Source organism: Erpetoichthys calabaricus, chromosome 6, assembly GCF_900747795.2.
Source record: "Erpetoichthys calabaricus chromosome 6, fErpCal1.3, whole genome shotgun sequence".
Classification (NCBI taxonomy): domain Eukaryota; kingdom Metazoa; phylum Chordata; class Cladistia; order Polypteriformes; family Polypteridae; genus Erpetoichthys; species Erpetoichthys calabaricus.
In genome coordinates, this window is record NC_041399.2 from 110,158,928 (window position 1) to 110,186,747 (window position 27,820).

The 27,820-nt window shown below is 35.8% G+C and overlaps 1 protein-coding gene across 2 annotated transcripts in view; it reads right to left on the reverse strand.

The window, feature by feature from the left end:
- Positions 1-27,820, reverse strand: part of LOC114653490 (nephronophthisis 3) — an 838,883-nt gene that overhangs the window by 155,097 nt on the left and 655,966 nt on the right. For both annotated transcript variants that reach the window (XM_028803845.2, XM_028803846.2), the window contains one exon: positions 26,834-26,900. In XM_028803845.2, the coding sequence (XP_028659678.2) occupies positions 26,834-26,900 (67 nt within the window). The remainder of the gene's footprint in view (positions 1-26,833; positions 26,901-27,820) is intronic.

Here is a 27,820-nt window from a genome sequence, read left to right on the forward strand (position 1 = left end):
CAGTTTTTTTTTTTTTGCTGTTTTTGTTTTCTGTGGTTTTCATTGATTCCTTTTGCTTATTGCTTGTCAACATTTGAAAAACATCCATTGGAATTTAACTCATTGTCACCCTCCTATAGAAACGGCAGACACGAAAAAAAAGATTGCAGTATTAATGTTTGTGATGTGCAATCTGTTGGATTGGCAAATGTAAAGCATATGTCTTTGTTATATGTAAAAAAAGAAGAAAAATCTCAGATTGCAAACGTATGCGAACTGCTTAATAACTTTAATAATAGAAATGTTATGTAAATTGTGTATAAAACTGCCCCCCCCCAACTATAACCCCCCAACCCCCCAGACCGGTCCGTGGAAAAATTTGCATCTAATAAAGTGGTCCTTGCTGTCAAAAAGGTTGGGGACCACTGATTTAGAGTACCTCTAAGAACACTGATCATGCCATGTATATAATATTAACGAATGGCTTTCTTTCCTGCTTGGAGAAGTTCATTATTTGTTCTTAGGGAGGCTGAATATCAAGGACTAACAAAGTAAATATCACAAAAGTAAAATATCACATCCTTAAGGAAAGGTGGTAACACAGGGGAGAAAAGAAAAATTTCCTGGCTAATGAAAATTTGAAGAAAAAATCTTCCAGAAGCACATTCTTATTGCATAAATTTCAAAAGTGTAGTTTTTGCCCACTGTTATGTGTGGGACAAAGAAATTTTTTCTTTTATTTACCCCTCTGCTCCACAGTTTATAATTTGAAATCAAACAATTCAGATGTGATTAAAGTGCACATTGCACACTTTCATTTAAGGGTATTTGTATACACTTCTGTCACACCATGTAGAAATTATAACACTTTTTTAAATGCATTGCCACCCCATTTCAGTAGATCTGTGGTCTACACCTGAAGCTGTGGTGCCACAAGAGGCTTTGGTGTGAACCCCTTTGATTCTCAGGCATGCAGAATTAATTAGAACAAAATAACTGAATAGGGCAACAATAAATAAAACTTAGGCACTCTTAAAACTAATTTTTAAAAATGTCTTCATTATTTGAATCGTAACCATAACTGACAGATTAATTCACATTATAATATTTTTGGCATGTTGACTATTGCTGATAACATCAAGAATTCAAGGATGAAAGCATAGCTTCATTTACATTTATATCCACTTTAGCTGGCTTCCCAATATGTTTAATCTGCAACTAGACATTGCCAAACAACAAAAATTCAAATCCTGAGACACAGTTCATATAAAACAATTCACCCTTTGCTGAAAAGGAAAGCAGCAGTTTCTAAGCTGAACTTAAAGCAAAGTAGGTGAAGTGTGTGTTATTACAATGGATCAAATCTCAAGATAGTACTGCGGCTGTCATTTATGTGGCTTCAACAGATTATGAAACATGGAATCATCTAAGACAGAATGTGTTAGGGAATGTTTATCAGAGTAGCCGATAATCTCTGTGCTGATTTGAAAAATAAATATCTTTTAAGATAATTCAAGAGATGCCATTATCTGAGAAGTCAGTTAGAGAGAGGACTGTGCAAATGGCCAGTATCATCACACTGCTCAATCATGTGTGCTATGACATGTGATGCTGATGACACAGGGCAGATCATCCCTCTCTATCAATATGTGAACTTATAAGGTCCTCAAGATATGTTTAGGGGAATTATTGTCACATGTACAGAGTTCAGTGAAATTCTTACTTGAATGTCCTACTCAACATGCAACATGTCACCAGCACTCTCCAGCACCATGACTAGTGAGTATAACTACCTTACCTTAAATCATCTGTCGTCCTTACCTTAAACTACCTTAACTTGAAACATCTGCCTTATCTGAAAATATCAGAACACATTTGTCATAAACTGGCAGCAACAAATTACATACCAAGTAATGCATTTTATTACTTCTGCAAATTCAATAATGACACTACCAGAAAAGGCTGTTTGCTTAGCCACTCGATAATAAATCAATGGCAGTCTGAATCCTAGTTTCCCATAAGGCAGGATCTGAACGCACTATCCATATGGGACCAAAAGATGTGATCTGAAAATGAGAAAAAAGCTGTTTGAAAAATGTTTGGAGGCAGTGTGATGTAGTAGTTGAGGCCTTGGACTTCTGTGTCAAATGTTGTAAGTCATCTTGGATAATGGCATCAGCCAAATAAATAAATGTAAATGTAAAAACAGAGGAAAAGGATGAGCGAGGTAAAACCTGTCAGCAACTACTTTTAAGTGTTAAATACACTTAATTCATTCAAGGTATACCTTAAACCTATTTCAAAAAGTTAGCCAAGGGTTGTGTCAGTGTGTATTTGCAAAGGAAAACAAAATTTCTTCAGTGAGGCGATGGCAGTGACTACACAGATTATAAACAAAGTAATGGCAACAGGATTTAACCACTGATGGTTTTAAGAATTACTCGATGATGTTAGCAGTACATATTCTGAACTATTCAGTAACAACAAAGTGTGACAGACACTAAGATATTATGTGGCCTGTTTGGAGCATGTGAATACGTTTCTGATTCATATTGAACTGGAACAAAACATCTCCTATCATTTGAAATGCTGACTTTTGAGAAGTCAATTACAAACAACTACTTAACAAAACTGAGGCTATTCAGGACCCTCAGCAATTTGCATACAGAGCAAAGAGGGGTGTGGAGGACACCACAATAACACCTTTGAATTTATTGCATGAGCACTTGGAAGGATCAAAGGATCATGAGAAACTGGTCGATCAATTCTGTTTGGATTCTGGACTTTGTAACAAGCACAACAGAAACAGTGAGTGTCAATGGCTGTTTCTCTAATAGCCTAAGTACATCTGTGCACACTTTGCAAGGTTGTTATTTATCTCCTCTTTTGTTTATCCTGTATACAAATGGCTGTAGGAGTTTACACAAGGATAGACATATACTGAAATTTGTGGACAACTCTGTCATTGTGAGTCTTCTACAAAATAAGGAAGAAAGCCACGGACCTACTTTCAATGAGTTTGTGCAATGGTGTGATCACTCTAAATTATGACTTAATATTTCTGAGACAAAAGATAGATAGAAGATAGACAAAAGATGTAGATTTCAGGTGCTCACCACCATCCAATGTCTTAACTTTAATTAAAGTGGAGACAATGAAGATGGTAGAGCAATACAAATATCTGGGAACAATGATTGATAACAAACTAAACTTTGATCTTAATACAGCACAAATCTGTAAAAAAGGGCAGTCACGACTTTTCTTTCTTAGGAAACTCAACTGTTTTAATGTGGACATGGCACTTTTTCATAAGTCCTTTATTGAATCTATTGTTATAATTGCTTTTGGCAACCTCAGCAATAAGAATATAAACAATCTTAACAACATTATAAAAATTAGCAGTAAAATGATTGCAGACCTCTATCACTGAAATGTATTGCAAACAGGTTAGAAAGAAAACCAACTCAATTCTGTCAGATGGCAGCCATTCCATTTTTTCAAGTCACTTTAACATGTCAGTGGACAGAGATTGTTAACAATAACAGAAAGTGTAGTTGGTTTACAAAAAATATTTACTATTTATTCCTTTTCTAAGACATGTTCAGTGCAATACAACTTTTGACAAGCACCTCTGGATATTTTACTAAGTCTAAATGCCTCTTTGGATGGTTGAAAATATGTTGTCAAAATTTTAGTTTAAGTTGTTTGCAAAATTTGTTCAATAAAAAGGTTTTATATTTTCACTACAACTGTCATGCAGTGTGATTCCTTCTCTTCATTAGTGCCACCCCCTTGAAAACTATCACTTCATGGGGCCATGCAAACCTTTAATTAATTAATTAATTAATTAATACTTGTGTGCACATTAAAATGTTTTTTTGTACAATGTATAATTCTCATGACAGTGGAATAGGTTATTATTAGCCAGTCTACCGCAGTAATTGCAGTGGAAAATGTGGTTAACATCCACTCATGCATGGGAAAAAAATACAGTTGAATACTGTGAAACCGGCATAATTTTGAAAAATACCGTGATATAAAATTTTGGTCATACCGCCCAGCACTATTCTACACAATATGGAGAGTGACCCCAAAAATGACTTAATTAGAAAATGCATGTGACAAGCACTGGCTAATGTTGGCCTTAAAGTCACAGATTTCATATCCCTCCATAGTCAATGTATGGGTGCAGTTTTAACATTTTCATTGTATCTATTTTGTTTTTTTTTTTTCAACCTGCAGGTATTACAGTTCACCTATTATACCCAATTCCTAGTGGGCCACTCTCTCTCTCTCTGTGGGCTGTGCTGTTGGGCTACAAGTTGTGAGAAGGGGCAAGCAAGTAAACAGGCAAACAATATGTTAAACTCGTAAACACATCTATCATTTTTTTGTCAAGTTCAGCCTAGTGCAGCACAGGATAGTTAGTGAAAGGCAGGAGGACAAAGATGTTCCAAGTGGGGTCCTCAGGGGCCAGTGCTAGGGCCGCTGCTATTTTTAATATGTGTAAATGATTTGGATAGAAATATAGACAACAAGCTGGTTAGGTTTGCCGATGATACCAACCTAAGTTGGACAGCAGATACCTTAGAATCAATTGATTCATTACAGAGGGACTTCAGTAGCACACAGACTTAGACAGATATATATATATATATATATATATAGCTGAATAAATTTAATATAAAGAAAATTAAAGGTTTTGCGAGTGGTAAATAGAAATGTTAAGTTTGAATACAAAATGAGGTATCTGAAACTTGAAAGTATCTGCTATGAGAAGGACCTGGGAGTTGTAGTGGACTCTCCAATATCTACATCCAAACAGTGTTCAGATGCCTTTAAGAAGGATAATATGTACAATACAAGTCAAAGGAGGCTTTATAAGGCACTTGTGAGGCCACACCTGGAGGACCTCATGCACTTTTTTTTCTCCAGGATACAAAAAAGACACAGTAGTGGTAGAAAAAGTCCATAAAACAGTGACTAGACAGATTTCAGGACTGCAAGGTATGTGTTTAGAGAAAAGACATGTCAACTTTACAGACTGAGTACTGAAATTCCAGCACAGTAATTACTCATCCTTATTTCTGGCAGCCAGTACTCTGACAGAGCCAACTCTGTACAAATAGTTAATTGCTATAGCAACTTCAGCTGCAATTTCTGCCTTTTCTTTTTCCTATTTTGCAGCAATTTGTAGTATGTACAACACAAGACAGCAGACAGATGAGCTTCTCTTCTATTTGTGGGGCCCAAAACACCTGCGCTCCATATTCCTCATTGTTGTATGCATTGTACTTATGGAAGAACATTCATTGGTGCTTATCCCTTATGTACACAAATCCTGCCTCTACGACTAAAGACAATATCAAACCTGTTTGATGTTACTAGAGCAAGTTTCATACCAGTTGGACTAGGTCACAGGGCTTGTCATATTATGGGATAAACTTCACAAGAACAGGCCGCAAACTGCTTTCAGCTTGCTGAGATTATATAAATGAAGGAGACAACTTACAATCACTGGAAAAGCCAAGAAACGCAACATAGAGTTAAGCTGAACGTCTTTAGTTTAAGCAAATGAAGATTAAGAAGTAACATGATTGATGTTTTTAAAATTATGAAAGAAATAAGTACAGTGGAGCCAGGATGCATCTTTAAAATTAGTTCAACAAGAATACAGGAACACAGTTGAAAACATAAGAGTAAATTTCGTACAAATGTTATAAAGTGTTTCTTTACATATAGAAACACAGACACATGGAATAAATTACCATGCAGAGTGGTAGAGAGAGGGACATTAGGGACCTTAAAATCTCAACTTGGTGTTATTTTGGAGAAATTAGGTAGATAGAATTGGCAAGCTTTCTTGGGCTGAATGGCCCGTTTTCATCAAAATATTTGTAATATTCTAAAAGTCAGCTACAGGAGCATCAGAGAGTCTCAAGACAGGCCACTGTCAAGAGTATCTGCGCTCACAGTCAGTAAGTAAAGGCGGCAGTGCAGCATCTGTACAGTTTGTGCTTTAATGTTGGTCAGTATACTATACTAGTGGTTCTCAAGTTCAGTCCTGCAGATTTTTGTTTTAACCAGTTTCACAATCAGTGTGTCATTTTTACCTTTAACGGATCTCACTGTTGAATGAGATGATATTCTTTCCTTGCCTTATTTTGCTTTCAGAAAGTTGCAGTTTTGAGAGATTAACATTTATAAGAAATGAAAATGCATTTGTATTTTTTACAATATCTGCACCATTCTATCAAGCTCTTTTAAATGTACTTTTTCTGTGGAGTTTGCTCTGTTAAACATACCCAACTATTGACCATTAATGCTGAACAGAACAAACACCAGGGCAAATGTCACTGAATGCTTAAAGACAGCTGCTATTTTAGTGTCTTATATACTTCTAAGTTTATTAGCAAATAATAGCCTAAATAATCAGAACATTTAAAAAAAAATTCTTGCCTAACAACCTTGTTTAGGACTAAGCATGTTAGACAATGACTGAATTCTTGCTTATGTAACACAAATAAATTATTGTTTCATTAAAAAAAACATTAGCATAATCACTTTACAATTTCTGAACTAATACAAAAAGCATTAAGGTAGAAGTCCAACTGTAAAAAGAAATCAATTGGTACAGAAACCTGTGGTCACAGTGAGTCCTCTAACCTGAAACTTTGAACTGTTGTACTACAAAACTGAATTTACAAATCAGCGGGGAATGTACTTGCATATTTTATTTGGTTGTGAGCTTTACATGGTGGGTTGGTGTCTGACTGTTTGGGGTGGGTCAATCTGGTTAAAAGTCAAATTTGGTAGTATTTTAGCTTATGTGCTGCATATGTACCATGACCTTAACAAAGGTTTCTTTTGATTTTAATCATACTTACTATGCATCATAAAATGGCTACAATGTGGCCTACTAAAATAACTTCACTTTGGAATGGTCAGAAGTGTCTTAAGGGAGACATAGTTCTCATGATATTGCATACTTCAATATACGACCTGTGAATTTTTTATATTCGTAAGTAATTTTATTAGCAAATCAAATACCACACTGCACGATAATGAATAACCACTTTACTGTAAATGTCATTAACACCTAAAGAAGCCTTTGTTAAGGTCTTGTTACATAACAGTAAATAAGTAACTGATGTATTTTTGTACTATAAAAATTGAAGTGAAAAACTTTTTTTTTATCCTATCCATTCCTGCTCTAAACTGACCTATTATGAACAAGCCTAGGTGTGAGATGACAGGTTAAGGTTGTCTGGTGATGTCCGGTTAAGGTTCTTGCTAGAATAGGTACCGGACTATAAGTCCCTTTGGTAAGGGTTACCATATTCCCCAAGCGAAAAATGGAGACACAGAAATAAAATTACACTTTCTCTATATTATTGGTGGAGGGGTGTGGGGGTTAAAGTTTCTTTCCATGTAAACCCGGTTTAGATAACCAAGTGAGGGTATTCACTTATTATCTTCCCTAATGTGCATGATGCCCTTTTCGTTACTGTGCACCATTTGAGAACCACCCATCTATATCATTGCCTTTACGAATTCATCTGATGTTAATGAAAAATCATTTGGTAAGTACTACTTAAATAAAAGGACGTGAATTGAAAAAAAAATTAACTAGGTTAGGAACAATGAACCACAAAGTGAAAAACCTGGACAAACTGACAGGTTTGTGAGAGTTGCCCAGACACCCAGATAGACACTTAAAAAAAAGACATATCCAGGGAAACTCAGATGCATGGTAACCCTACCTTTGGTAATGGATGAAGAGACAGAAATTTTGATTCGTCTTGATGTACAGATCGCTGCAAGACTCTTACTTGTCAATATCTGTACTCACTAATGCCTCTATACATCGCTACAAGAAGCTTCCATTATTCATCAGCCTGTGCACTAACACTCTCTCTAAATGTCATATGTGCTAAAACTTGACAATATTTCTCTTTCCTCATGGCCAAGATGTGGCCAGCCAAAATGTTCCCAATTCACTTATGTTCAAGACCCTCATGAAGAAACGCCTCTTTATAGTTTATCTTCGGACTCCTAAGACTTTCCACCTGTCTGCTTTCCTCCTAGATATGTATCTGCAACTGACCCAATCAGCTAGCAAGGAATGTCAGGTTAAATTCTGGTTTTTGGTCTTGGAGTTAACCGGAGTACCAAACTTGTTGTGCTTCAGTTTAAATTTTGGTGTCTGTTGCTTGTTTAAGTTTACTTTCTATTCACTCAAATCACCTGGTTCATTTAGAAGTTTATAAAGTATATAAATAATAAAAACTCAATAGTTGCTTCCAGGGTAACTTGTTGTGAGGTTGACATGGATTATCTTTTGGAAAAATCAAAAATAATTCATTGCTTCTTAAAATTTATTGTAAACTTTTCACATCTGTCAAAATATGGCAAAAATCACAATTTGACATTTTAACCCGTGTGCCAGTGAGACATATCTTATATATGGACGGTGATTTTAATCTCCAAATGCAGAGCAAAAGCAAAGTGTGCAGTGTTTATACTTGTTTCATTTAAAACAAGCCCAAGTAGAAAAGAGTTTGGAACTTTTATAAACATCTGACATACAGATTGCCATTGTGGGTAATAAAAAACAACTGAAAAGAAAATTTATTGAAAACACATTGACTTGAGAGTTATAGCTCAGAAATTCCATTCTCTGTTCATTACTGGTGTATACATCTACAAGATGTTGAGTTAGTAAAGCATTTAATGAAAATTTAGAGTATGTATTGTTTACTTTACTAACATGGAAGTTTCTTTTCTTGCCCTGTCATCAGCTCATTTGATTTACTTCATTTAACAGATTTAACTGTTGGCAGTCTATAAAAGACCTTCGCAAATAATTTCTATATTACTGCATAATTTTTGCAACTGTTTGATACCCATGAATCAAGTGATGCCCATACAGCATGACATATTGCTTTTTTTGTCGATATTTTATTTCCTCTTTTTTCTGAATCTCTATCCTACTGTGCCATTGTGGGAGGACTGCTAATCTTTAGGAATCTACCAGCTGAGATTTGATGCCACTATAGGATAGTTAGGACAAAATGAGAACTTGGTAGTGCATGTTTTTCTTTATCTAGCCATATATTTCTCAACCTGATTACTCCAAATTCAGTGCCATATTGAGCTCAAGTCTACCACAGCAGCAAAAGGTTCAAAGCAAAAACAATTCCGGATGAAGCACCAGTTATTCCTTCTTAATTGTTACACTTTGGGCTCAGAATGGCTCTAACCTTAGAGTGGTTACATTTTTTGTTAATATTACTATTATTGTTATCTTAGCTCAAACATGTACATTACTTTGTAGTGTATAAACAGGCTGCTTCATGGATCCAATGTCCCAGGTTCAAATCCTGTGTCCTATTGATGCCTGAGTTGGGTTGGCATGTTCTCCTCAGTACTCTGTTTTTCCTCTAACATAACGGACATGCATATTGGATTAACTATCTATTCCAAACTAAACTTGTGTCAGTGTGAACCTTCAAGTGATTATACTTGGCAATGGGAAGGCCCCTGGTAGGATCCTGCATTGTGGCATTGCCCCTAATGACCAAAGAATAGGTTCCAGCTGCTTGCAACCCTGAATTGAAATAAGCAGGATTGAGAACGGAAGGTTTTATTCTGATCTAAAATACTTTTGATGTCCAGTTCTTTTTAATAAAACTATTTATAACATGATACTTAGGCCTATTATAGGATCAATAATCGTAAGTCCACTGTTGGATTTTGTCCTGTCCAATCTCCATGGACTACAAGGGAAGCACAGTTCAAAGCTCTAAAGCAGCTCTATCATGTCTGATGTTACTGTAACCTAGAAATGGTATTAACACTGTTACACTACATACATAACTTATTAATCAAATTTAAACCTTGAACTGCTGTAGCAATCTGTATGTTCTAAGGCAATTGATCAAATCTAGAAAGAAAATGTAAACTTCACTTTAAACTGCACATGGGATACGTGCTTTTAGCTAACCAGAAATCTGAATTTGTACTACAATATATGATCACAAATTTGTGGACACTCAATAACACATAGGAGTTAGTTGGATATTCCATTCCTAAGCTATGAATATTAATATTGGGTTGGTGCCCACTTTGCAACTATTATAGTCTGCTCTCTTCTTGGGAGAATTTCAACAAGATTTTGTAGTGTATCTGTGGGAATTTGTGACCATTCATCCAAAACAGCATTTGTGAAGTCAGGTACTCGCAGTTCATCTCAATCCATCTCAAAGGTGTTGAATAAGGTTCAGGTCAGGGTTCTGTGCAGGCCACTCTACTTCCTCCAAACCAAACTGGTCAGACCATCGCTTTTTGACCTGGCTTTGGCCACAGGCGTACAGTCATGCTGAGACAGAAACAGGCCATCCCACAATGTTGAAAGCGCACAATTGTCTAAAATGTCTTTGTGTGCCATAGCATTAATAGTGCCATTCACAGGGACCAACAGGACCAGCCCAAACTCTGAAAAACAGTCCTAGATCATTATACCTGCATAGCAGGCACTATGCAGTCTGGAAGGTAGTGTTCTCCTCGCATCCACCAAACTCAGATTCATCGCTCTAGAGAACCCGTATCCACTGCTCCAAAGTCCAATGGTAGTGTGCTTATACCACTCCAGCTGACTCTTGGTATTGTGCATATTAATCTTAAGCTTGCATTCACATACTGACTTGTGGAAAAGGTAGTGTCCTACCATGTTTAAAGTCACTGAGCACTTCAGTATGGCCATTTCTACTGCCAATTTTTGCCAATGGAGATTGTATGGCTGCATGCTTGATTTTATACACCTGTCTACAATGAATGCAGCTGAAATACCTGGATGCCATAATTTGGAGTGATGTCCACATACTTTTTGCCATACAATGTATATTTTTAATTTTATACATTGTGAAAGCCCCAGGGCATGTACAGCCACCCCAATCTGACATAGACAAGCAGAGAGATGAGTTTTGCACACAACACCCAGTTTATTTACAGTTCACAGCACACACAGTAGACCAGCACCAACACAGTCCCTTCCTCCTCTCCTCTTCAGGCTTTGTCCTCTTCCTCCCAACTCTGGCCGATGAATGGTGGAGACTGGCCCCTTTTTATAGGGCACCTGGTAGGACTCCAGGTACCCAATGAGCTTCTTTTGGCCACACTTCAGGGTGTGGCAAAAGTGCGGCCAAATAGGGCCCTGCAAATGTCCATGCGTCCCCTGGCGGTGGCCACACAAAACATAGAAATATAGATACAGGATATATTTATTAGAGATATATAGATGAAAAGATGAAAGACAATAACAAAAATAAAATCATTTTTTTCTCCTATAGAAAAAGACACAACTTATGAATTCAATCTCATGGCACTGACAGATCTTTCTTTCCAACAGAAACACACATCACTTATGGATTCTGATCTTTCAGTTCATTTGTTCAAGATGGATAAGTTCTTTAGCTAATAATTTAGCCTTTCATGCCTGCACTGATGCATTCATTTAGTCATAGCTGGACTATAACACTGAGTGTGAATGTTCCTCTACACTTTTGTACTGGTTTAAGGATGAGAAACTCATAATAGCCAAAACTTAATCTTCACCTGGTTATTGCCTTTTAGTTACTTTGACACCAATACCATAATACATTAGCTGCCTTTGTCCAATCTATTAAATTACAATTAATAATTCTCTGAATCAAAGTAGGCATACTTATGGTTTGAGGTAAGTAATGATTTGTTCTTTTTCTCATTGGCATTCTCCAGACATGCAGATGAATTTTCAGTAAAATTTTCTTTGTTTAGTAGCTCGTCTCCTTCTTTGCTTTGGTTGTACCTTCTCGTTGCATTGGGTACTACTGTTTCTCTTTTAGGTTCAAAACAAACCATGTCAGTCATCTTGTTGTTAGAAAAATATCACCTAGTGGATCAGCAGGAGATCAGTCAGTCACCATTGTTAAGTAGGAGTGCACATAGCTTTTACGTATACGGTCTTCCTCTGATTGAGCATTTGCTATCTTTAACAAGTTTGGACAAATGGTACCTCTCATTGCACGAAAGCTACATTCTGGTAAGGGGTCCTGCCATGGAAACTGAGACTTTGTAGCTATCTGGTAGCAGCTTTTTAAGCCAAGACAGGACTTGTGTTCTAGCCATAACAAAAAAGAATAATGTCATCCTATTTTACAGGTGCAAGAAAATAACCAGCTCTGAACAGAGCACCAATATATTGCAGGCATGCATACAACCACACTCAGGCCAGTTTGGAATTGCCATTTGCCTAATCTGAATATCTTAGGGGATGTGGGATGAAGATCAGAGAGTCCCAGAAGAGGGAGAATAGGAAAATTTCACACATACATGATTCAACAGATAGCTAAGTGCTTTTTGGAATGGACAATTCAAAACAGCTCTCATGAAGCCCAACCTACACAGGCTCACCACTGATGCAAAACTATGCATACTGCTCCATTGACCTGCTACATCATTAAACTGTCTTTAAAATCAGGTAAGCTTTGGCCATTTTTTTTTTCATCATTAGAACTGAATTTGAAAGTGATTTCAACTAATGTCATTGGGCAGAGCTGCTGGAAGCTCACTGAAGTTTTAAAAATGTCCTGTAAACCACTCCTAAAAAGACAGTTCACTAAAATATGAATTGTTTTTGGAGATAGCCACTGGGTAGGTGACGCTCCACTCTAGCAATCCTTCCTGAGGAGGCAGAAGTGGGACATGGAAATCAGAGCCACCAGCTCTATCGTTTACCTAAAGATGATCTTTGTTAACCTATACAGATATGGTCACAGCTTGTGATGCAGCTCTCTCTCAGTCTGGCTATGTGAGCCTGGGTATAGAAATTACATCACAAATTATTATAAACATTGAAGAAACCCATAAAATGTTACAGACTTAGATTAATTACAGACTTTAAAGTTAATTTTAGTACATATTTGAAAATTAATTAAAGAATCTACACATTTGTTCTTTTGTTTTGCTTCAATATATATAATACGTTTTTATATTTTAGTTGACATATATTTGTATAATTCAAATTTAGTAAGCTTAGAATGCTGGAATAGAGTATACAGTAATCCCTCCTCCATCGCGGGGGTTGCGTTCCAGAGCCACCCGCGAAATAAGAAATTCCGCGAAGTAGAAACCATATGTTTATATTGTTATTTTTATATATGTTAAGTCCTTATAAACTCTCCCACATGGTTTATAGATATTCCCCATACAGTTATACAGCATAAACCCTTTATATTCTCTTAGTTATTAGGTAAGATTCGTTGAAATTATGTATGTAAACACAGTTTATATCCATCCATCCATCCATTATCCAACCCACTGAATCCGAACACAGGGTCACGGGGATCTGCTGGAGCCAATCCCAGCCAACACAGGGCACAAGGCAGGAACCAATCCTGGGCAGGGTGCCAACCCACCGCAGGACACACACAAACACACCCACACACCAAGCACACACTAGGGCCAATTTAGAATCGCCAATCCACCTAACCTGCATGTCTTTGGACTGTGGGAGGAAACCGGAGCGCCCGGAGGAAACCCACGCAGACACGGGGAGAACATGCAAACTCCACACAGGGAGGACCCGGGAAGCGAACCCAGGTCCCCAGGTCTCCCAACTGCGAGGCAGCAACGCTACCCACTGCGCCACCGTGCCGCCCACAGTTTATATACTACTCACAAACATACGTATCGTATACCATTGAGGAGTTTTATTTAATACGTAATACAGTTTTAAACATATTGTAATTGAGTAGGTGATATAAAAATACGTGAAAAATCTATAACATGTAAATGCTGTACATAAAACCAAAATGTTATTTTAAAGATACTGTAGAGCGTCTCCGATATCACATTTGTTACAGCCATTACGATAGACAGACCACCGGCAATAAATACCAACAATGCAAGGAAAAAACTGCATAAAATGTGTGCACAGTTACAATAAACATACATACATGTACTAAGTACGTAGAAAAATAGTTTTGGGTACTCACCAACTTGTCAGATAACAATGACATTTACTGCACTGTCACAGCTGTTCTAAAGAAGCCTCTTCAGGCGACTGTGTAGTACCGCTGTCGTCTTCTTCCACTGAAGGCGTACTAGGCAGTGTTTTGCGTGTAAGGAACATCGTCATGGGCAGTTGCTGGCGCTGCTTTTTCATTTGTGTAAAGAGGTTCCTATACACTTCCGTGGCACTGTCAAGAGCATTTTTAAATTGCAAAGAACGAATCATTTGCGGGTCCCATTCTTCAACTGATGTCTGGAGATCTTTTGCCATTCGTAGAATGGTCGCGAGACGCTCGAGAGTTAGCACAGCACCCAGGAGCTTAACCGCGTGCTCTGATTGGGTAGCTTCTCAGCCATCCGACCAATAGCATCCCTTGTTTGAATTCAAATGCGTCCCTTGTTTGAATTTAAATGGGCAAATCAACTGAGGAAGCACACGTACTGTAGACCGCAGACATCCGCGAAGCAGTGAAAAATCCGCGATATATATTCACATATGCCTACATTTAAAATCCGTGATGGAGTGAAGCCGCGAAAGACGAAGCGCGATATAGTGAGGGATCACTGTACTAAAATTTTTACTGTCTAACAGATCGTTTTTAACATAACATTCTCAAATCTGCCTGATCCAATCTAGTGTCACAGGGGCCCAGTCCATTGTAGCCCTAAGTTCAATCTAACATGCCCTCCATGCATACAGCAACAAGGCACAGCATCTATATCCTGGTTACTGGAACAGCACTCCTGGCTAGTGTTCCACTGTACTGTATACGTTTATTTTTGGGTTGCTAAATTGTGTTCTCATTTTTCAAAGGTAATATTGTCCATTACTGTTTGCATGCATTTTAATTACATTGCAAGTTATTTTCATCATTTTGTTTGGATGCCATGCATTTACTCCTTTGCATTCTTTCCTATTTTTAGGTTTCTTTTATTAACTTAAGGTTTTTTTTTTCCCCAAATGTACACTTTTTATTACAAATTGATTTATACCAGGGATTCAGTTTAATCATGGGGCTCAGAGAATCACTCCTATTTTTTAAAACTCCCACATGGTGTAACTTAATAAAGCAGGAAAATATTACTGCTCCTTAAAAAAAGGAGCTTTTACAACTGACACTTTATCCCACTATGGAATTAGTTGAGAAATAAAAATAGAGCATACATGTATGCTTTGAAAGCACAAGGTGACTGATCATATGCCAGTTGGAATCATTTTAAAATATATTGACATGTATTTGAATGAGGGAGTTGAAATGATGGTGAGATTTACTGTCTTTGAATACAGCACCATGCATAGGTACAGTAAATGAACTGAGTTTTCAAATTCATCAATTAATTGTAATAAACATGGCGACACTTCTCTGCCCAACCATCCATCCATTCTATAAATGGCTCATCCAGTTCAACGATACTGGGAGCAGATGCCTATCCCGGCAAAGCAAGAAACAACTTTAAACTGCATCCTCTTTTTGCACAATTAGCATACAGTGAGGGCTGCAATTTGACCCTTCTCCCCTAACACACCTTAGCACATGTGTCTGCAGATGCTCAACATGCTCAATACAAAATAAAATTTATTCAGTTTGTTTTAAAAATAATAATAACATTAGCCAGCTATTCGGGTAACTCAGTAACTCATAATGCTTTGATGCATGAAGCAAAACTCTGTAATATGACAGTAATGAGTGAGCAGAAGAATATAATCACAGAGATGCCAGTTAGCATGGCTGCCGAAACAGCATTTTTCATTGCTGAAAACAAATTAGCAAATATGACATTTGTGCAGTTCATTGGGTTTTCAGGACAAATCTAATGATCATTTGTTTTACAACTAAAATGTGTCAAACAGTGGAAACACATACAAAACATATTTGAATGGTACAGGAGTTAACAGGATGCTGTTTAAAGTCTGGAGTAATTGCAGTCCCGTTCAATGGCTAACTCTAGATTTGAGTTATGGGAGGCAAATTGAAAATAATAGAACAAATGCTATTTACATAAATTTTGCTATTATTTAACTGTATTTTTTCATAAAGTTTTGATAGATTTTAGGTTTACATCAAAGTCATTGTTTAAATGTAACTCTTGGTCTTTTATATCCTGAATCAGCTTGTCTATTCTATTGTGTGTTCCCACTATATCTTTTTTTGTATCATTCTTTACATCATTTATGTTTTCCCTAAGTGTGCTAATCAATACCTTCAGCTCGGACAGCTCGTTTCCATCTTCTTTGTGTACCGAATGCAGAGTTTTGTATCCTGTTGCAGTTCATGCCACAGACTTACTGTGGATATTAGCAGTAGTTGACTGCAGGAATAAAGAGGCCATGCTCGGTTCAGATATGCTGCCCGAGAGTGGTGAGGTTCTGGCTGAAACATTCCTTCACTGATCTCTTTCAGCTCAGTCTGTAGCAGGCCGTATCAGGAACTTGAGACCAGCTTAGATTTCAAACTTTAGCTACCTTTTTCTTTTCTCTCTGACTTTTTGGTCTCCTGTTCAGGTTTTAATATAATTGTAATTGATTCCTCTTAGGTTAGTTAAATACAGAATATCTTGGATCTGTCACAATTGACGAGACGAACTCTGTTTCTGAAATAGTAATAGTTATCATCTGGCATGTTTGATTGAACAAAGGCAGCCTTAAAGTTGGAACAATTGTAAAAGAAGGAGGGACAGACTTTGAAAATGAAAGAATTAGTACTTTGTGACAAATTTTAATTAATGTGACTTGTCCATTTAATGTTGCTCTTATAAGTAACTAGCTAATGTGTCTTTCTTTATACTGATGAAAACATTACATTCACTTCACAACAGCAAATGTCACAAACAAGACAAAGTGATTTTGTGACAAACCTAATTTGAAAAGCATGTTGTTAAAAAGCAACTTTAAAGAATTTGTGTAATAGAAAATAACTTGAATTAATTTTAGATTCACTAATTACTTAATCAATACTTATATATACTAATTAAAAATAGTAAAATACAAAAATGGGGAAGAAAATATTTTAAGAACCATAAATTACAAAACATAAACACAAAAGACAATAAAATAAATAAATCAAAACAAGAGACTCCAGAGCCAGGGATAAAACTTTGACAACACCATAGGATGGTAAAAATTGTGTTCTTTGTGTAAAATAAGCTTTGTATTTTCCATAAGAACTTAAGATCTTTCAATCGTGATATTTTAAAAAAGAAGCATAAGGACTAGGCAGTTATAGTTGCACATATATTATAATGTAGTTAATGAATTTTAATTATGGCTGATAGTTAACTGAGAGCAGTTAGTTTTTAACCATTTGGCGCGTATATTGATATTATTTGTTATTCTCATGCTGCGGTGGGTTGGCACCCTGCCCGGGATTGGTTCCTGCCTTGTGCCCTGTGTTGGCTGGGATTGGCTCCAGAAGACCCCCGTGACCCTGTGTTTGGATTCAGCGGGTTGGATAATGGATGGATGGATAATTACACTGTCATAACAACAATTGAATATTTACTTTTTTTATAATTGATTTAATTATTTTCCAGTTACTGGGCAGAAATTATCAGAAAATAAATCAGGCAATGAATAATGCATAATATTAATTTATAAACCTTTTGCTAAAATTCACCTCCCTCCCCATCAATCGCTGCCACACATGACATTCAAGCCCTGTGTTCAATATAGCGAAAATATTTTTTTTATTATTATTTTTAACACAATGAATTAGAGAAGATGAAGAAAAATGTGGTGTTTTGACAATGTGTGTGTTTTACTCTATGTCTTTCATAAATAACAGAATGAATCAAAACCAAAAAATTGTCATATTGAAAACAAAAGCACTGATCAGACAGACTTCATCACCATGTTTTAGTATGTACTGTTAAAAATATGAAAATACAACCTCTACAACAAGCTGCTTGCATGGCATTTATAAGACATTGCCATGACAACCAAGAATACAACACTTATTAATGAAGTGTTTGATTTAAATACAATAAGATACCAGTAGGCAAATAATTAAAATGTCTGACATACATCATTCACAAATTATGGCAACATTGGCAAACACAATGAAAACAATTGCTAATCTGGATTTCTGCCAGGTTTAAAAACCCGAACATTTTTATTATCATAGAGTTAGGATTTAATGACAATGGAAAAAATATATAAAAATACAAAATAAATTGTACTGACTGACTGACAGACTGATACAAATGCAGTCAGACAAACAGAGACAGAGAGACAGACAGTTTATTTGTCCCAAAGAGAAATCCAGCACTTTACTGAAGCTCAACAAATATACTTAACACCAATAACCCACCTCATACACACACAAGAATCACAAGCAGAGGAGAGAATGAAAGCAAAACTGATGATCATTACGAAAAATGCTACACATTCTATCCCTGACACACTATCATTGAGTGCTTTTAGCCATCAAATTATGCAGCAAAAGTTGTGTCAAGAAACATTACTGGGGCTCCTTCCTGCCTTATTTTTATTATTGTAATTACTAAGCTAATAGAATTATGATAGAAGACTTGCAAAAAAAATAACACTATATATAAAATTTGAATAATTAAAGAAAACAAAATAAGCAATACAGAACAAATGGCAGAGCCCAAGAAATACATTTATACAGTAGATAATGGAAAAATTAGAACTCATAAAAGAAAAATAAACAAAGTTGCTTGCCAAAGGCTTAACATACAGTCTGGCACCTTAGCTAAAAGCATAGCTTAAGTCAAGTACCAGCTGCCACAACCTCTGCAAATCATAAAAATGTTACAGATGCAACATCAAAACTATTTTTAGACAAGTGTGCTATGGTGACAATGACATATAGCCAACCAGTCCAAAGCTAAATAATTGAGTGTGACAAGAAAGCAGTGGTCAAAAACATGAAACTAAATGAGATACAGAATCCAGAACACTGTGATGAAAGATAATATTACTTGTACCAAAATGTAACAACTCTCAAGACACAGCTGGAATCATAACAGAATAAAACACTTAGAAATCATCTTGTGAATTTACTAACCTAATAGTTTTGAAACAGTAGACTGTTGAAGGATTGAGATGGTGAAGTTGGACCAAAAGACAATAAAGATGGCTTTAGAACAGAATGTAGCAACAAACAATATGCTGGCTCAAGGTCTGTGGCACCATTTTGTGGCCATAGACCCGTCAAGCTGAATGAATTCAGTATGTTTAAACTTTAAAAAAAGGTTGTAAACAAAGCAATGTGTCCAAACTTTGACTAATCAAAAACCTATAAATAAATGCAAAAACAAAACAATTAAACCTTGAATCCTTACACATTTCTCTTTAGTTGTGGAAATTTAAAAAAAAAAAGCGGAGTGAAGCAAAAGCTTCCACAGGTTTAAACATAAATAATAAATAAAAATAAATCAATAAATATTTTGTAGTAATAATGGAATCATGCTTTAGTAAAGCAACATCTCCTGAGAGGGGAATAGCCCTTGGCACACACACCTTGAAGATAGCTTAGAAACAAGTAAATGTCCAAAAAAATGGCAGGAAAATGTAAAGGGTTACTGATACCGCGGCTGCTAACAGACACTTTTGACTGCGGAAAATTCCAGTATTTACAATACTGGATAGAGAAGTATCCTACCTTTAATTCAAAATGGAATAATAAAGATAAATTTCAGAGATAGTAGAGGGAATGTGACAGAAGCCATGTGGCATTGATAGGAAAAAGTAAAGAAGAAATGAGGAAAAACATAGAGAGCAGAATACTGCTGACTGGGCTCAATTCTTTTCCAGTTAGATAAAAGAGAACCCCTTGGGCTGAATCCTTGCTTGAACTTGCATGAGCAAAAAAGCAAGAGGGAAAGAAAAGAAAGTTAATAAAGAAAGGAATGCTATATGAATGAAATCTGAAGGGGAGACTGTGGCTAAATTGGATGATTACTGGCTGCCTCCAACTCCTTAATAACAATTCTAATGCTCAGTTGGCCACTAATGCTTAGAAAAGTAAGGAAAGACCCTGAGGCTCTGATGGAGTCCTCAAGATATCACAGCTGGATGGACACAACAAACAAGATTTCTTTGACTTGATAGCTAAGTAAAGAGGGTGAATGCTTAGGTCAAGATAAACATAACAGGCGTGTTTCATTTGTAGCCATTTTCTGAACCGGACAGAAATATAGTGGTTGTATATACAGTATACCATGGACCATTTCTGATTTACGTAGTATGGTTCAAAAGCAAGAAAGTGATAAACTCATCAGAAAGACATGATTTGCTATCTCTTGTCTCAAACCAGCAGTTAAAAAAGAGCTTCTCCTTGGTAAACATATACACATTAAGCGTTGCATGTGACTCTGGTTGTTTCCAGGATGGCAGAATGATGCTGTGTTTGAAGGAGGAAGAATGGACAAAGTATTACAAGTTATTCAAAATATAATGTAAAAGGCAGTAAAGGCTTAAACAGCTCATTCTTGGAAGCTCAAACATGCTGAAACATTTATCAGGGAATTGTAAATCAGCAAGAGCAAAACAAATAAAGCATATTGGCCAAATATTGGGCATTATATAATGGCTTGAATATTGTTGGCATGCATACTCAGACCCAGACAAGAAAACATAAAATTATTATTTTTGGGTTGAAAACAACTACTCGTTGTAAGAACCTTTAACATTTTGATATATCAATACTTACTTCTTTCACAACAGGAAAAACTAAATACCCCAAAAATGCCTTAACGGATTTGACTGAAATGTGATTATGTAATAGAAAAAAGAAAATTAGCCAACACTTTTTTTTTTTATTTGTGGGCAAATTTTTTTATTGTCGATTATTTATACATATTATGCAAATTATGGATGTGCTGAGAATGTGTTTTATGCAAATGAAGGAAGCATACGTGATTGATGGGCTATACGAATAGCACCAGTAACCAATAAGATGTAAGGATGACTGAAAATAATGCAGTATCCTGGGCAGGAAAAAAAAAGTGTGATCACATCGTAACATGGAAACAGAAAATTCATCAAAACTCAAGTTAGAAGTAAAGTTCAATAGTCAGCAAACACTGTTTTTTGCTATTAACTACCAGCACTCTTAGATGGTAGGATATCTTATTTCTTGGTTATCCATTCTGTCCCCTTGACCCCCAGTCATCTGTTTTAGCACTAAAAACTGACTAAACACCCCATCCCAATCCTTAACTGCTAAATGATTGCTATGCTGCAAACTCAAACGGAGAGAAGTCAGTCTTAGATATTTTTGCTTGAATTTCTAATACAGAAGCCACAGAAACTGCATATGAACTTTCAAATCTAATGCTTGCTACTCATCGCTCTTTAGGCAATACATCAGTGTAATAAATAGGATACCGGCACTTATGTACTGTGTTCAAAAGATTCTAACTTCAAATGTTCCTGAGTTCAAACACTAAATTAGCGAGTCATTTTATCTGGAGTTTGAACAGTGCTTCTATATTCAAACTGCATGTGCAATAAAAAAAAATGCAGCAACAGATGGTGCTTACACAGCAAGCGTAAATGGTATCTGTTGTAATTCCAAGTTGACCCTCACTCTCGCAGTGAAAACATCTCTTGCGTTAAGCTTGTGTGTTTTCAGTGCTTTTTTCACTTTATTTTGGGTGTGTTTGGTATTATATATACATACACACATCTATATGTATATATTAAAAATAAAACCCCTATTTAATAACCATGCCATCCTAGAATAGTGTGGAAACAACAAAGCCTAAGAGGAAGATTGTAGTATCGATGATTGAAATGAAAAAAAAACATGAAAGTCATACATGGGACATTACCACTCCTCACTAAGGTATAGTAAATGCAATTTTCATTTTATTATATATTATTTATGTATTTTATTTATTGTTTTCATGTTTCAACTTATTATTTAGGGCATTTGTGATATTTTTATCTTAAATTATGTGTATCAAAATGGGTATTATTAAGGGTGTGGGAATGGATAAACTGACTTTACATATTTTTTAATGGGGAAAATTGATTCAGACTTCAAACAATTCAGAGTTCAAACGGTCTCCTGAAACAAATTAAATTCGAAGTAAGAGGCATCACTGTATATCCATTTCAAGCACAGCTTTGCATATACAGAGGCATCTACATCATAGGGCTAACTACTGTACAGGCTAAATGCAACATCTTTTAAAAAGTGTAAATGTCTTTCTTTTCTGTTTGCAGCAGCTTTTAGAAGATTTGGGGAGTATAAGTAATGTTGTACCTAGATCATCCAACACTGTTTAGATAATTAAATACCAAAATTAAGATAATCATCCATAATATGGAATTATTTGTTTTCAAAGTGCACTGTGCAAACTGTTAAGCCACTGCAGGCAAACATTTATACAGTCATTTAAAATTCAACCAGACAGCCCAGTACAAAGAATGCATGAAAGCTAAGCAAGAAACACTAAGTTCCAGTACACTGCAAAAAATGAAATCTTAACAAGCCAGACAATCTTGAAAAGAGATAATAGATCGTGTTTTCTTATTTTAAGAATAACTGACTTGAGTAGATTTGTATGTGTAAGATATATAATCTCATTTTTAGAAAATTTAACAAGTTAACAAGTTAAACTTTCTCACTATATTGGCAGATAATTTTGCTTGATTCTAATACCTTTTTCTTGTTTTTCTTGTTAAAAGTACTCAATTAAGTTATACAGCACTTCTGATATATCCAATTGACTGAGAGCACCACGTGACCCATCGTCATTAGAAACTTCCAGGATGAAGTCAAGTAACACAGTTAGAATGTAATATAATGCAAAGGCAAAAAAGTACAACAAAGTACAAATCTAGAAAAGGAAACAGATAAAATACTTAAAAGTTAAATACAGCGTTTTTGTTTTATTTTCCGTATATGGCATCGCAACATTTCCCATGGGTGGTTTCACTATTTACTTGGACACCCAGCTTTGCCAAAATTCATTCTTGCTTAGGTTGTCAAACATGAAGTATGAAGTACTGTATGTACCACTCACTTTCTTTAAACTGTCATTGTATAATAATGTAACAGTCTTGCTGCTGAATATTCAATTTATTGGAGAGGACAAGAGTGTGACACATTTATACAAAGATACTTAGTTGTATGTTAGTCACCTACAGTATGTAAGGTTAAAGTACCCTTACTTTTGTTCACCGTTTTACTATTACATTACCAGAAAAGACTGCTAATTTATGATTTCTATAATGATTGATATACTAATTGCATATGTTTTTAGAGTTACTGTTCTTGCACAACTCAGTGCATAAATGCCATGTTTATGTGGTAGTAAAGTGTTCTAAATCATTCTTGTGGATGTCGATGCATGTTCACAAGCAACATTTTAAAAATATTTCTGGGGCTCTCTCTCTCTCTCTTAAGTATACTGCAAAATTGACTGACTGACTGACTGACTCACTTACTCAGTCACTGTTCAAAATGATAAACATTTCTCATATAGTAGGACAGTTGATATTTGACAGAGTGGTACATCTAGGGCAGTAGGTATCTTCTAAGAAAGGACATTTCTATCAATAATTAGAGGTAATACACCCCATATTAGAAAAACTAAACACTCCAAAATTTCCAAAACATTTTGACTCGCTATGACTTCATTTGATTAAAGATTGGTTACGTTAGAGAAAGAAGAAAATTAGTCAACCTCTGTATTTGTTGATATTTGTCAGTAATAATGCTATAGCGAGTAGGGAATTCTTATGCAGTGTATTCTTTTTTTTGCCTGATCATCACTGCCATTTCACTGAAGAGAAATGAGGCATGCAGTTCATGCAAATGAAAACTGCGAAGTGAGCCACTGACCAAGCTGCAGCTGTAATTGTGCAGAGAAATGGGTCTGGCAGCAAGTGAGGAAGGGCAGCTCTCCTGCACAGAAAAAAGAGATGAGGTGGCAAGATTCTTGGAAAATGAGATTTAATGTTAGGCGAAGCTCGAAGAAGATGTGGCTAACAAGTCTTGGTAGTAAAATACTTGCAGAGAATTGGAGTGTCCCTTTGGAGGGCAGAATGTGATGTGCCACTACACAACTGTATGCAAAGCACAAACAAGAAAATGCTGGTACAGCCTAACAATTCGCTTCAAGCTTTGTGTATAACACAAGGCAAGAGCAACACCATGTCTTGGTCAATTTAAACACTTGCACAGCTCAGTAAAGGGGTCCCCCACAGACATAGCTTATGGCCACAACAAATTGGAGCCATAACAAAACTTGTCTGAAAAAATGCTTGATTAAAGAATAAATTAAATGTACAAACACTGATTTCTTGGTTAAAAGATAACCATCGCACCACTACCACAACCTGCACACTGCTGCTTCTCTATTGACACTTTATTTCTTTACACTCGCCCTTCAACTGAAAGGCTGAAAAACTAATGTGGTAAGAAGTACTTGTGTGCCTGATTTTAAGTCTGGCTTCCTGCTCATAAAGATCAAACAAGCAAAATATGTTTGTACTTTATAGATAGAGTGACTTCACCAATATGTTGTTCTCACCCCGCAACATATGAAGCTTTTATCTTGATGTATGTTAGACTTTAATATGAAGAAAACATATGGCAAAAACAACAGTACATCAGAATTTGCCAATTTAAATGTACACACCCGCTTCACACCCGCTACATACAGTACATATAAATAACTGATACTATAAGATATAACATGCAAGCACTTAAGGAGTGTCTAAATGACCCAACAGAGGTAAAAACACTGACCACAGGGCAGGAGAGAAAGCGATAGATAACCACCTCTTCTCTATTCTCCACAAACTAGAGGAAGACTCATCCCTTTTCACACAGGGAACTAGTTAAACAACCAAAATGCCGAAAGCTGTGCCCGTTTGGACCATGGTTACCTAGACAGCAAAACCAAGTGCATATAAGGACCCAAGGTGTCTTGCTATTTTTGTTTCCTTTCAGTTTTGTTATTAAATGGGGTAGTTGGCTGGTTCCCATTCCATTCCATTCCATACCATACCCTGCAGGTATTTGTAACTTGGTATGTCCTGAAAGATTACTGGGTGTTAGCAATTTCGATATACATTCGAAAATCTTTACAGACCCTGTCTTTGTAACCATGACAATTCAGCTTTTTCGATGCTCTTAAATAAAAAATGGTATTAAAAAACTCTTTGTATATGTAGATTTCATAAAGCAGTTGTTTGTAATTCACATACTTTTTTTTTTTCCTCGTGTCTAGTGCTACTGGGATAGGTTCCAGCTACCCACAACCCTGAATTTAATTTAAGGAAAAAAATAGTTATTTTATTTTGTTTGTAGTAATAACTGAGAATTTTTAAATCTAATTTTCTCATGAAGAACGGAGATAATACAATTCCTGAAAGGTTTGGCTTGAATGTGGACCCATCTTAAACAATGGTAAGCAATATCAAAACCCCCATGAACAGAATTTCAGATTACTTGTGTAATTTAATTCACATATCAGGTATAGAGTCATATTTTTTCTAAAGGATTTGAACAATAAGCCATTTCCAGAAAATCCTGACATGTTAGACAGTAAAGTGTGTTCAAACAGGTTTTTACCTTCATGCATTGGTCAGCAGTCCTGTTATCTCCTTCACTACCAATTACACCGGTTATTTCATTCATGTTCATAGCGGTAAGCCACAACTGCAGAACTTTGGAGTTATGGCAGTCTGTTAAACTGCACCTCTAAATTGATATTCTACTTGTTATTCATCATCTACAACTGTGGATCTCGTTTTAGTGGTCAGGTGCAAAATAATACACAAGTGTGCAAGTCCACAAGTGGAAAATGAAAACATTACAAAATAAAGACAAATAAAGAAACATGAAATCAAGTCAACCTGCATTTACCTCTTACTATGGGTTAGCTTGTCTCTTTATAAAGTGTTACTGCTTGTTCACTTTCATACATGAAGATTTCCAAAACTCCCCTTGCGAATCCCCCAAGATCTCTACTTTCCTCCAATCAGCTTCTCTGATTTAAAACTTTGCTTTATAAATAAGAAAAGTATTTAGGGCAACATATAAAATCTGTTTTGACACTTTCTTGTTTTATACATTTAAATTTTTGTGTCTTCATTACAATATACAGTTAAGGAGGAAGTTAGAGATAAAAGGTGTACAAATGAACATTAAGGTGTTAAAGTGTAAACTGTATGTAGATATATTGCATTTTAAAGACATTTTGGACACTTTTTGAAATTCATTCCAAGCCACATGCATTTTGAGCTACCAAAAAAAGTAATATAGAATTTCAACAATACTGTATATTCTTAGGCATTTATTTTGCTTTCAGTCTAAGCATTTCCTCATAAAAAATAATAACATTGTTACTATAGTGGTTGATGTCCTCTTCAAACTACACTACAGTTAGAAGAAAAAAATGTTTATTGAAATTTTTGTTAGTGAATATGTATAGCATATTCTAAAATTACTTTATAGAAATTATACTCATAAAACAACTCTAAAAAAAAAATGTAGCTTGTCAAAAACTATATATGCAGAACGAAAATGCCATTTTTGAAACATTTATGACACTTCTACTTTTATGATGAAGTATTAGAAGTGAATGGAACTTCCTATAATAGCTAGGGTGGACCACTGTGCCTGTGCTGCCTTGAAGCCCTGGATAAATAAATGTCTTAATTTTAATACTGCAATCATCTTAACTGCTTATGTGATCCACTCTAACCCTCTTACATTTCATTCAAGCTGTAATTTAGACAAGAAAATCCCCTAGGCGATTAAAAAATGTCCTTCAAAATGTTAAATTGGGTTGCTCTATCATGGTGGATACTGCTTACCTGTTTGCAGATTCATCCTTCATTCTACCCATCACTATTGCTATCTTACAGTCTGGACTTCCAGCACCTTAAAAAAGAAAAATGAAATGTTAAAACTAAGAACTGTTCTTTAATTGATGAAAAGACATGAAAATGACAAAAAAAAAATCAATTCTAATATTTAATAATGTTCAGAAACCACAAGGATTCAATTGTAGACAGAAAATTTAGGTTCTTTTTATTGTGAATGTAAAATTATTCACTCATACTTTACATTTTGTACATATTGGGGTCGAACAGGAGTAAGCATTGGGTCCAAAATAACTGTTGGGAGACTAGCTGAGTCGTCCCATTTAATTCATCAAATAAACTTGAAACAAAGCAAACACATTGTGGCCTTAAACAACAGAAATTCAGGTTATAGCCTTGTCTGGGGTTTAAATGCTGCCCAGCAAGATTTGAGGAGCTAAGTCTTCCAGCCTGGCTCTAACCAAAGTGAGATGCCTCCTTCCAAGGATCCCCGGCTTTATAGGACTTGGTCCAGGAGGGGCGGTATCAACTCTTCTCGGAGCCATGGAGGCAGAAGCAGGTGATCAATGTTAGCGACAGTGGCCCTTGTATCCTGGTGTGGTATTACATACTCCTTATGAGCTCAGAAAGTGATCCTCCAATACGCATGTGTGACAATACATTGCAGCTACATAATTTTTTTTTTCTGTTTACTTCTTTCTATATTACCCAAACTTTAAGTGAAGCTACTTATTATCTTACTTCACATGTCACCAAAAGCTACAAAATCACTTGAAGTGTCTCCTTTTTGGTATGATTTGCAATTTTTTAATTCTAACTGCAACAAACAGTATGCATTACATAAAATCATTCACATACTGTTACTTTAGAGTACATTAGGAGGTAAGCATAATATTTGTTCATATTTAAGGAAGAATATAAATTAACATATGCAGGAAACTAAGAAAATAAAATTTACAGCTACATAAATTGTCTTAA